We start from the raw sequence: 12,013 nt of genomic DNA, 5'->3' as shown, positions 1-12,013 counted from the left end.
AAGCCCCCTTTATTGAATACGCCATCACTTGTAATATTATACACGGTTTCTGTTTAAAAAAGGTTGTTGACAAGAAGTGGACCAGAGCCAAACACTTTGAAGTCACTCACAAAGTGTCTTGTACTTCAATTACATTTAGCAAACTTTTATTCTGCTGCTAGAAATTTTTGACCACAAGTCATATATCCTATTGAAAGGCTCTTACATCATCTTCAAATGTGTAATTACTTGCATTATAAAACAAGACCTCCATCCGCGCTGTGGCTGCCTCGAGATCTCGACTGAGCCAATCGTGCCCGACCCATTCTAACAAGATCAGACCCAGCCCTCATAGATTCTATTATCCCACCACTCTATGACATTACATCTCCATTTACCAACCTTAAGCAGCTCCAAGCATAGCTAGGGCATCGACCTTGTCAAAGAGGAGAAACTCCGACCAGAGAGAGAAAGGATAAAAGAGAGAGAGAGAGAGACCATGGGATGAAAAGAACTCCGTCACACAGGCCCGACTGTAGGAAGTGTGCTTGAGCTGATGGCAGGAAGATGCAGGACAAGCGGGAAGAGGGAGGGGACAAAAGAGAAAATAGAAAATCGATATTGTGGGAGAGCAAGAGGATGAAGATTGAAGGATGACGTGGGAGGGATCTCAGGGACGGGGGACGACAGTTTAGAGCTGAAACAGAATTATGAGCAAATCCCAGGGGTGACCAAGTTGTCTTCTGAGATATTTGGGGGTCGTCCTGTCCATTTTCTCATTCCTATGGCCTGAAATCTTCCATTTTAATCCATAGACCTCAAGAAGTCAGACAAAAGATCTCATTCTCGATGTGTCTTCAATGTCGTGTTGGCTAAGAATAAAACAAATTGATCACACAGTCGCTCTTCCTGGTCTTGCGTACTTGTGTATTATGAATCATTTCTTAATCGAGCGGAAACATTTTGTTCGCTGCAGGTCATGGATTTACTGGATCTGGTGTGAAGCACGGCGTAAATTTGCGCATGGGTAGATTTTTATTTATTTTTTATTTTTTTCTTGGAGAGCTCAGTATTGTTCATTCGGTAATTTTACCGATTTGACATGTCATCATCATTGCTCTCTCTTTTTTTTTTCTTCTTTTTTTTATATATATATATATATATTTTTTTTTTTTTTTTTTGTATGTGGGTGAATATGTGTATGTGCATGCTTGCATTCATTAGTTCACCTAAAACCTATATAAAAAAAAAAAAATCCCATACCGTTTCCCTAAACCGAAAACTTCCAGCCAGAGTCGTGAGGCCGTCATCGAGTGGAAATATTTTGTTTGCTGCAGGTCATGGATTTACTGGATCTGGTGTGAAGCACGGTGTAAATTTGCGCAGGGGTAGATTATTATTTTATTTTTATTTTTATTTTTTTTCTTGGAGAGCTCAGTATTGTTCATTCGGTAATTTTACCGATTTGACATGTCATCATCATTGCTCTCTCTTTTTTTTTTTTTTTTTTTTTTTCTTCTTTTTTTTTATATATATATATTTTTTTTTTTTTGGATGTGGGTGAATATGTGTATGTGCGTGCGTGCATTCATTAGTTCACCTAAAACCTATAAAAAAATAAATAAATCCCTTACCGTTTCCCTAAACCGAACACTTCCAGCCAGAGTCGTGAGGCCGTCATCGAGTGGAAACATTTTGTTTGCTGCAGGTCATGGATTTACTGAATCTGGTGTGAAGCACGGCGTAAATTTGCGCAGGGGCAGATTAGACAAGGTTTAGATATTTTTGCAGACCCGTGCAAACCAATCCAGCATGGAGCATTGTAAAAAGGACATTTTGCCCAGTTGTGGACCCACTCTGGAAAAATCACCAGCAAATTGCAGGGCACTTAAAGACAAGCAAGCAGTCACGCAATTTACAGTCATCTGAAAGGCTGGCAACCAGTTTAAGGGTTATCGCTGCCTCTTGCCCAGTCAGCCATGACCCTAGTGGGGATAAGCAGTTACAAATAATAGATGTATAAATAAATAACCTAGCATGTATTTTTTCTGGAATGTGGTAGCGAGTACATAAAAAAACAAAAAAACACAAACACCAGAAGAATATGCAAGGTCCGCACAGGAAGGTCAGCAAACGGATTAGAGCCTTCAACCTCAAATTGAACTAATAACCACTCGCCCTCTGCCCTGCCTTTGTCAAAACAATTGTTTTCAAAGATATGGGTGGCATAACAAGCAGACACCTGAGTATGTGGCCTTGTGAACCTCACGGCTGGAACACAAGACAATTTACTAATATGTGACCTTGTGACCCTTGAGGTTGGAGCGTCAGTAAAACATCCATCCAGCCATCCATTCTCTGTATGGCTTGTAATTAGAGTCACGGATGAGCTATAACCTTTCCCAGCTGACCGGTCGCCGGCCAATCCACATACACACATTCACATATGGACAAACCATGTATTCATACTCCAATTCACACCTACGGACAATTTCGATTCTTCACATAACCTAATATGCATGTTTTTGAAGAGTGAGGGAAAGTTAGAACCATGAGATGGACATGTTAACCACTATCACACTGCGCTGCAAATATCAAAAACTAAAAATAAAGTAGAATCAGTGCAATTACTACAGTAACGTATAGTTCTATACTGTAATAAATTATATAAATCGTATTACATGAACTCTTTTGCTGACAAACGTTATCCAAAAAACAAGCCCTGCAGTGCATTTTCACTCATATTTCTAAGCAAACAGAATGTGCTATGACTACATAAACATGGTGGAAAGTATGTTTCTACCTTATTCCGTTCTTTAGTAATCACCATTTGACACTAGGTCATTTGAGTGACAAAGCGAAAATGGAAAAAACAAGGAGAAAACAAGCTTGTTTTGTGAAAAGATCAATTTTCTGCACAACAGTGACCTTGACACTAAGATTTTTTTGTTTAGTGACGCTGTGTGAATTCGATTTAATGTGACAAAGGCTTTGATCAATCACGTCATCCTTGAAAACGTTCTATTTCCTAAGATCTGCCATGTTTTCATGTAATTTGATACCCGGGAGCCCGTTAAAAAGAGACACAATGCTGCCATCTGCTGGCCATAGTTAGTGGGTGTTTTTGGATTTTCACAACCCCATTCACGTTATTTGACGTTATTGGCGGCATTCATTGGGATTTTAGTATTCGTCAATAAACACTCTTGGTTGGTGGTAAAAGAGTTTTTTTTTTTTTAAACAATCCATTTTTTATTCTGTACTAAATGGCCAGAGTAAACAGATTAGTAATCTAATTACTGCGGATTAGTATCCTCCTTGTCAGATGAAATAAACTACAGAGTATATCCCTTCCAACATGCTTGATTGATTTCATTTGACGCACATTTCACCTGATTTTCCTCACTGCTAATCAGTAATCACTGAGCGACTGCACAAGGCTGTCTGCTTCAGTTTTTTAGTTTAAGCACCGCTTGGTGTTGGATCACTAATGTAATAATACGGTGGGGTTTTTTTTGGGGGGGGGGGGGGGTCCGTTTCATGTTTTGCTTCACGTTGATTACATCCGATGTTTAAGTCACAGCGTGTCTGCCCAGTAACCATCATCCCTTCTCGCTGCCATCACTCTTTGCTGTCTTTTGCGGGAGATGATCAGAAGACTGGAGAGAATTTTGTGGCGTGAACGCATGCGGTGCAGATGCCAAAATACTGTATTTGCTCTCTGGTCTCTCAGCCCTTTCATGTGTCTTGCATCTTCCCTCCAAGGAACCAGGCTGAGGGAAAAAGAGACGCCGGCTTGTGTTTGTTTTACACTCGCCCTCTCAAAGGGAAATATTCATTAAGTCCTCCTTGGAAAGAGAGCTGAGGGGTAGAGAGAGACAAGTAGGCAGACAAGAGGAAGTGCAGTCGGTGTGTGTGTGTGTGTGTGTGTAAATATGCGGCTGTTTATTTGGCCGCACATTCCAAAGTCTCACCAAACATTATGGAAGAAAATGCGATGGGGTAGAGGACACCGTGAGGACGCGGTGAGAGTGGGCGAATACATCAGGTTGGCACTTGCGCGCTTGCCACTGACAGAACACAAAGGAGAGTTATGATCATTACACTCACCGAGGGAAGGGGGGGATGCATCATAACTAATGAATGTTGGGCTAATAACCGCTTATTCAATTCAATTTGTGCTGTATTATTGCCGACCTAATCTCATTGCAATGATTGGAGACAACTGTTCATGGTGGTGATGCTTTCTGGTACAACCCAAATCTAAACACATGTTAAGTGGATGGACAAGTCAATACAATTGACACCGTCTTTTATTAGAACTTAAAAAAAAAAAGAAGAAAAAAAAAACTTTTTTTGTTTATCCTAAGGCTCTAGTGTACAAGTTGCCAGGTATGATAACGATAACCAAACTCGCCTTGTCTCATTTTCTTGAGATAAGATTCCCCACTCAAACAGGCTTTTTTCAGCAAGGTGTTAAATAGGAGGTGTAAAGTGTGCTGTGATTTTTAATCCTTGTAAATTGATTAAATGTGTGTCACAGACATGTTAAGACCCAAAGGAAGTGTTTTGATTTGTGGAAGAAAATATGCATAATATATTTTTTTTTCTTTATTGCCTGTCAAGGTTATTTTAGTTAACGAAAAAACTAAAACAAAAATTCAAAAACAATTTCAATAACTTAATAAAAACGAAAATGCGTCTTAGAAAACGAAAACTAACTGAAACTACATTTTATGTTTACAAAGCTAACTAAAACTGACGATAATTATAGCGAATATGTCCTTTGTTTTAGTCTTTGGTAATTAATTTAATGCATGAGCCTTTGGGGATGATTTATTTCAATATTAACTGAAATAAGGACATTTGAAAGTGACACTGAAGGGATGTTTTCATTTTACCATGGCGTTTATTAAATTTAATTAAATATTGTGCACAAGTAGTATACATTTAAATAAATAAAAATGAAAACTAACTAAAACTAAACTAAATATAAGCATTTTTTTTTAAACTAAAACTAATAAAAACTAACAAACCACCCTGAAAACTAATTAAAACCAACTAACTGTAAATAACAAAACTAAAACTCTAATAACCCTGTTTCCTCTAAGTTTAAATCTAGAGTGCTGAAAAGTGCAGTGGCAAATCTATTAAAAATCAATGTGTGACTGAGAAACAATATAAGAAAAAAAAGAAGTGAAAATGGACTTAAAACCTCAAACTTCAACAGACTCCAGGTGGTCTTGGTGCATACTGAGCATTGACATGTTGAATTCATTGATCTGTTTTAAAGATTATTCTCTGTAGCTCTTTTGTTGAGTCTCAAACAACCCATTTCTCTTTTTCCTAGAACACAAATGTTCACCAGCTGGTCAGGAGTGGTCTATTGGACTCCTCCTTCCAAGACAAATAAAACGAGAGGTAAGAAAGAAAAAAAAAAGGCAAATGGTGCCATGGGTTTGCCATCTCATTATAAACATGCAAGCAGCTGAGGTCTTTGAGAAAGAATGGGAAGATGTCAATATATCGGCATGTGGTGCGTGTAGAATGGGCGACACATGACATTACATGCAGTTAACGGGGGAAGTCAATTTTGAAAATTGTTTTTTACAATAACATGTTCTATGCAGCCACACTAGTCTAAACAAAGAATGCTGATTAATTTAGCGTTTCTGGAATGTGAGTCAAGAAGCAAAATCCACATGTTTTTATCCATCTTGGGGGGGGGCGGACATTTTGCTGCTTGCTGTTGATTAAAAATGACATTGCGGTGCATAAGGTGCCTTTTTGCTAAAATTTTCAACAAAAATTCAACAAAGTAGGAACAAAATAAATCTGGTTGGTGGCCTGGTGGGTGGTGTCTGGTCGGTGCTGGATTTCACTTTCCTTTCTTTTCTTTGGTCCTTTCTCGGGTTTCCTGACGGCCTCACGACTCTGGCTGGAAGTGTTCGGTTTAGGGAAACGGTATGGGATTTTTATTTATTTTTATAGGTTTTAGGTGAACTAATGAATGCACGCACGCACGCACGCACATACACATTTTCACCCACATACAAAAAAAATAAAAATACAAAAAATATATATATATTAAAAAAATAATAATTAAAAAAGGAGAGCAATGATGATGGCATGTCAAATCGGTAAAATTACCGAATGAACAATACTGAGCTCTCCAGAAGAAGAAAAAAAAGGAACAAAATAAATCTAAATAAGCAACAATTAACCCCAATAAATCTCTGCAAATGTTTATATTTTCAAATAATCACTCCTTAGGACACCAAGTACCGATTCTACTAGAAATTCTGATGCGTAAATCGTGCCCCCCATGAAAAAAAAGAAGATAATTTTAAAGAAAGACCCATATATCCCAAAATAGCATTTTTCCTCCCAATATCGGTTGCCATGGCGACACCTAAAAATAAGGCCTGGCTGGTATCGACCTGATACTGATACCTGGTATTGGTAGTCATCTGTCCCTAATATATATTATGTGACATTAATTATAAATCATATATTATTTAACATATTTTATTGTTATTTTCATACTTACTCATGAAGTCACCTATCTGGCAAATAGTATGCTCATCTCTGCTTGAGGTGAGGCTACAACTGAACATTTATATTTCCCGTTATATTGCAGAGCATTGGGGAGCTTGTCTACAAGCATTTTAAAATAGCTGAAGAAAAATGGCATGAGCTATGAAAGATTTATGTCTCCCATTTCCAAAAATGAGATGGCGTGTGTAGTTTTGGACTTTTGAAATCTAAGGGGTGTCTACTGCGGGCGGGCGGACGTGCTGGGTAGGCCCGGTGTATCAACGCTGATCAAAAGGCGCGCCAGCAAGAGCTTACTCAAAGAAGGAAAACTGCAGCCTGTGCTTGTTGTGGGCACAGATGGCACGCAGCGAGGCTGGAGGCCCCGGGCTGAAGATGGTGCGCAATATCAGAGTGCGAGAGAGATGTGTGCATGGTGCCGGGTCTGTCTGGAGAGGAGAGCCCCCCTGGCCAATTACAGTCCATCCAAATGAAGGCAATCTCACAACCCCTCCAGGGAATGTTTTGCAAATGTATACCCGCTCTCTCCTCACTACCGGTGCACATCCATCTCATGTACGAATAAAGCCGGATAGTCTGCTGCTTGTGGTGGTGTTGGATGGAGAAAGGAGGAGGAGGAGGAGGAGGAGGAGGAGGAGAGGGAATGAGGAAGACGAGGCAGGCAATCTGTGTGTGTCCTTTGAAGCTTGTCTTATGGCTTTTCTCTGTCAGGTCTCTCTCCGGGGACGGTTTCTGGCTCGAGGAGGCTTCCGTATACTGGAAAACAGAGTTTGAGCATCCAACCTGAAATGTCTCGGCTTATATGTAATCAGAGTATGTGGTATGTAGACCTTGGAAAATACAGACAAACATGGTATGCTATCAACTAGCGAAACACTTCATTAGGTACACCTGCAGTGTCTAATCGAATGATTCTGAACAAAAGAGTGATTGCAGCTGTATTGTGAATGGGATAAGAAAGTCCGTCTGTCTGAAAGTGTGTCTGTCTGCTCAATGATTGTGAGCAAAATAATACTGCTGTGGGGAGTGACCATATAGCATGAGTGGAGCGCAACATTGCTGTGTTTACGCCCATGTTGTTCTTCAGGTCACAAACTAGATGAGGCTGAAGCAACAGCACCACTACTGGCTGAGGACAAGTACTGCATCACAATTTGCCTCAATTCTGGAATGATGCTTGAAAATGTTTAGAAAATATTTTGGGAAGGATTAGTAATAGTAAGTAAATATCCACACCTGCAGCAGACCCTAAACATTTGTTTCCTCTGTCTTTTTCGGCTTCCTGGATGTCAGACTAGCTAGCTAGCTCCCTAGGTAAACAAGTACCTGGGGAGCTAGCTAGCTAGCACCTGGGGCTAAAGCCAAAATGTGGCAGGGTTTTTACTTTCTGGACCTGGGTTTGCCACCTCTGATTCAATTAGGCCCTCAATTGTTTCAAAACATCACAGTCATTGTTACAGAAAGTAGTGAACATGTTATCCCTTTTCTAAAATTTCAATATTTTGTATTGCTGACTGCTCAAGAGTCGAGTACTCGTGCTGGTATTTGTCTGAAAAAAAGTATGAACATCCCTATTAGCAAATAGTGTGTGTGTCTGCTTCATACTTCCGGTTGAAGTGAAAGTCAACCTTAAACATTTCTTGACAATAATATGCTATACGTGACCTCACTAGTCTAAACATGACATTCTGATTGATATTACATTTGCGGAATATGAGTTATGAAGCAAAATCCAGCCATTTTTATCCATCTCAGCAGGGCTCAGGCTAAGCTGTGATTGGTTGTTACCGGAGACCTGAACAACATTGATGTCATCTTCAGTCGCCAGCAAGTGGCAAAATGGCCGCCCCCCTGAGATGGATAAATATGGCTGGATTTTGCTGCTTAACTCACTCATATTGAATATTACCGTGATCAGAATACCAAATTTAGACCAGTGGGGCTGCATAGAACATATTATTGTCAAAAATGAATTTGCTCTTTTCTGTAAATATAAACATTTAAGATACATTATTTCATAAAATCCCTTCTTACCATAAAATGGACAATAGTTGTATATTTAAATATTAGTTTTTTACTGATGCTCTCGCCACTATAAACCTTTGCTATTGTGCACAACAGCATCCAGCAAAGCATAAAGCAAAACAACAGCAAAATGTCAATGCAAATGCGGTCTTTAACAAACAAACAAACAAAACTTCTCTTCATGTGCAGTCTTTTCTGCTGAGGTCATCGGTCAAATGCTCATCTTTAACCAGCTGAATGACTGTGGCAGAACTCTGTAGGCCGTGTTTAGTCCCCCAGTGCAGAACTAATCTGCTTCAGATCAATAGTAGCTCACAGGCAGGGCTGATATGTGCACAACAACAAGAAAAATGGGGCTGCTCTGCTCTTTTTTTCTTTTTCCAAACACCATTTTTAGCTTCACTCTTCTCCACAATGTGAAGAGTCAAACGGTTTCTGTTTATTTTGGGTTATTTTGTCTTTTATTATTTTAATCTGTTGTTTATTATTATGTTTTTGCATACAAGAGAGACACATACACACTTAGATGCCATTTCTCATGGCTGGTAGAGGGAATTAAACATTTGGGCTCTTGTGTCACAGAGTGCATTCTTAAAGCTGCACTTTGTTACAATTTGCCCAAAAATGTCTTTACAAAGCCTTTTTATTTGACCATTTATGACTGAAACATTTTATAATTAGGAGATTAACACCTTAGCTGTTTATAATGGGAACTCCTGCAAGCCTCTCTGGCCATTAGTTTTCACACTGGATTCAGGTTCGAATTTCCCACCCTCTGCCTGCGGATGTGACGTCATGTGAGCGTTGTGTACGTAAAGAAAGGAAAATGCAGTTTCATTTTCTGGCCACAGGTGGCAGTAGCGATTCAAAATTCAATTTTCTGCGTTCGGTAGCTTTAAGTGCTCATCCTCACTGAGGCAAAAAAAAAAAAAAAAAAGGAGAGAGAAGTGGGGCACCAGCCACTTAAGGGGGCTTCATACCAGGACAGTACTCTCACTTGAAGGGATTGATGTACATGTCGGCCGTCTTTTCACTTCCCCCATTGACGAAGATTGACTAGCGATGAAATTTTGTGAAATTACAGCGCCCCGCTTTTTCATTTTGAAAATCTGCTCACCCTTAAGTGTGCTATGAGATTTTCCTAATGTCGAATGTTTGCCTTATTGGCTCAAAAAAGGTTGGAAAACAGCAATATTAATACGAATTGCAATCTTCCAGTAATGGCCACTAGACTGTTTAATGACACTACTGCGTGGTAACAGCAACAGGAAGTCAGACATTTTCATATTCATTGTACTTTATATTAAATATGAAATATATATTCTACAGCAAGTCCTCCATGGTAATAAAGGCGATTATTAGATTCATACACTTTTTTTTATTAGTGCTGTCTTATTTTTACTCACATGGCCTCATCGATTTTTGCCTTTTATATTTGTCCTTTCATTTTCTCCCAGTCCAATCAAATGTGCCATTTTTTTTTTTTTTTCGCCCGGTCACGACTAAATAGCCTTATCTGAGAGCGCCCCGCCGGTGCCTTATGTACGACATGTCAGAGATGATTGTTTTCACATGGCAGGCAGATAGGCAGACGCTGCCCTGTGCCGACTCCTTGTCAATTCCCAGAGTGGCAGCATGTGCGTTCACTTTGTGTTATCAGCGGGGAGATTGATTTCTGTGTCCATCTTGTTTGCCCTTCCCTTTGTGCTTTAAAGCTCAATTTGGAGGGGCCTATGATGTATTGACGCGCATGCTGCAAATTACCCTGCTAAAAGATGCAAGCGCACAAAGCAGCCAGGCTGAAATGGATCGCTTCTGTCCTTCCATTTGTGTGACGGCGCAACGTTGCCGTTCAGGGCACGTCCTCGTTGTGAGACGGCGCGCAGATGAGGCTAATGTTTGACAGTCAAAACAGCAGCAAAATAGGATGTCAGTGGTGAGTAATATGGGCAAACTATTTTCCTTGCCGCAAAGCTTTTCTTTTCAGTTCTATTCGTCTTGAGCTGAGTAACAATAGACTAAGAAAAAAAAAACATCACTCTATAGCAACCCCGCCTCTCTCTCCACACACACACACACACACACACACTTTCTTCCCAAACCAATTCCTTTTCTTTATTACCGCGACAGGCTATTTGTACACCCTAAACCTAATTAACAATCTTGCTTAATTAAAAAAAAGAGGCAATCAGTCTTTACAAGCATAGAAAAATAATGAACGTGTCACTGCGGGGATGCGGTAAAGTCCAAATAAAAATACTTTTGCAGCGATGTGAAGAAAGTGCCGGCACGCTGAGCTAACCGCGTATTGTGGTGCGGTCAAAAGGACAAATTAGTTACTGTATGAAACGTGGCTGTAAAAGCTAGCAAGCCGGTATTGGTTTGACTCCCTCACCCGTCAAAAACGAAGAGCAACAATATGAGCAGCCGGAGGGCTCGAGGAGACCAGACACGTCTCCGGCATACAGACGAGCTCGCCGCTAAATGCCAGGAGGCGGGAGTCATTTATCCCCCTGTAATGTTTCAGCGCCGTTATTACACTCATTCACTCACTGTGAAGTGCGGAGCTGCGAGTTCAGCCGTGTCAGGGGCTTCCAACGCCGTTAAGTGTTGAGTTTTTCATGCTAATTGCCAAACATTTAACCCCCGCTCCTCTAAAGCTGAAAAGACATTTTAAAGGCCCTTTAAAAAAAAAAAAAGATGTTTTAATGACTGATTTTGAATGGACTCTGATCTCGGGAAGTTGGAGTCCTCGTGAAGATGTCAACACGGTGTAATGCTCAGTTCCAGCTGAACTGTTGAGGGGGCTTCGAAGCTGCCGGCAGAATTTTTGTGTTTTCACATGGAGTGTCCTCAATGTTGACGCTTAGCTAAAAACTTGAGCTCGGACTCGCACCCAAAATCAGTATTTGCTTATCAGTGTTGACTTCATGGAACAAGTTCCGAATCAACTTCAACAGTTTACTCATTGTACTTTTGCTGAAAAAAACACATCATAATCCAACAAATAAAAAATCCATTTGGTCAAATTCACTTATTTAAAAATGTATTGGAGAGTAAGCTACATTCGTTACCATCTGTTCTTCTTTTGCGAATATTGAGAGGGGACTCCGTCGCTGTAGGTGGCGCTATACACCATAGAGATGTGATCCACCAGTAATTCAAAAGAAGAAGAAGAACAGGAAGTGACTGCGCTGTGCGATGACGTCGTGTGAGTTTTCTTTTGTAATTCTTGATAAACTGTAGCGTTTCTTTGCTGTTTTCCATTTAAAATTGCATTAATTAGAAATGTCCCGATCACACTTTTTTGGGTCTGCGTTTTATTAAGGAGGAGAAAACATTATTATTATTATTTTTTTTTAAAATTTATTTATTTATTTATTTATTTTTAACTATCCCAACACCTTTTATATGGTGAGTGAACAGTGGTTAAACTAAGTAAAACCCTCCTTTT

General features: G+C 39.8%; 1 protein-coding gene across 3 annotated transcripts in view; it reads left to right on the top strand.

Moving 5' to 3' along the window:
* Positions 1-12,013, top strand: part of LOC144050692 (uncharacterized) — a 52,601-nt gene that overhangs the window by 34,576 nt on the left and 6,012 nt on the right. The window contains exons 5-7 of one of the 3 annotated variants that reach the window (XM_077564203.1): positions 5,330-5,400; positions 10,275-10,495; positions 11,662-11,946. In XM_077564203.1, coding sequence (XP_077420329.1) covers positions 5,330-5,400; positions 10,275-10,462 — 259 coding nt within the window. In that variant the 3' untranslated portion in view covers positions 10,463-10,495; positions 11,662-11,946. Of the gene's footprint in view, positions 1-5,329; positions 5,401-7,245; positions 8,238-10,274; positions 10,496-11,661; positions 11,947-12,013 lie in introns of those variants that run through there. The other 2 variants (XM_077564204.1, XM_077564205.1) reach the window with 2 other exon arrangements.

This window comes from Vanacampus margaritifer, chromosome 4, assembly GCF_051991255.1.
Source record: "Vanacampus margaritifer isolate UIUO_Vmar chromosome 4, RoL_Vmar_1.0, whole genome shotgun sequence".
Classification (NCBI taxonomy): Eukaryota; Metazoa; Chordata; class Actinopteri; order Syngnathiformes; family Syngnathidae; genus Vanacampus; species Vanacampus margaritifer.
This window is presented reverse-complemented; position numbering and strand designations above follow the sequence as displayed.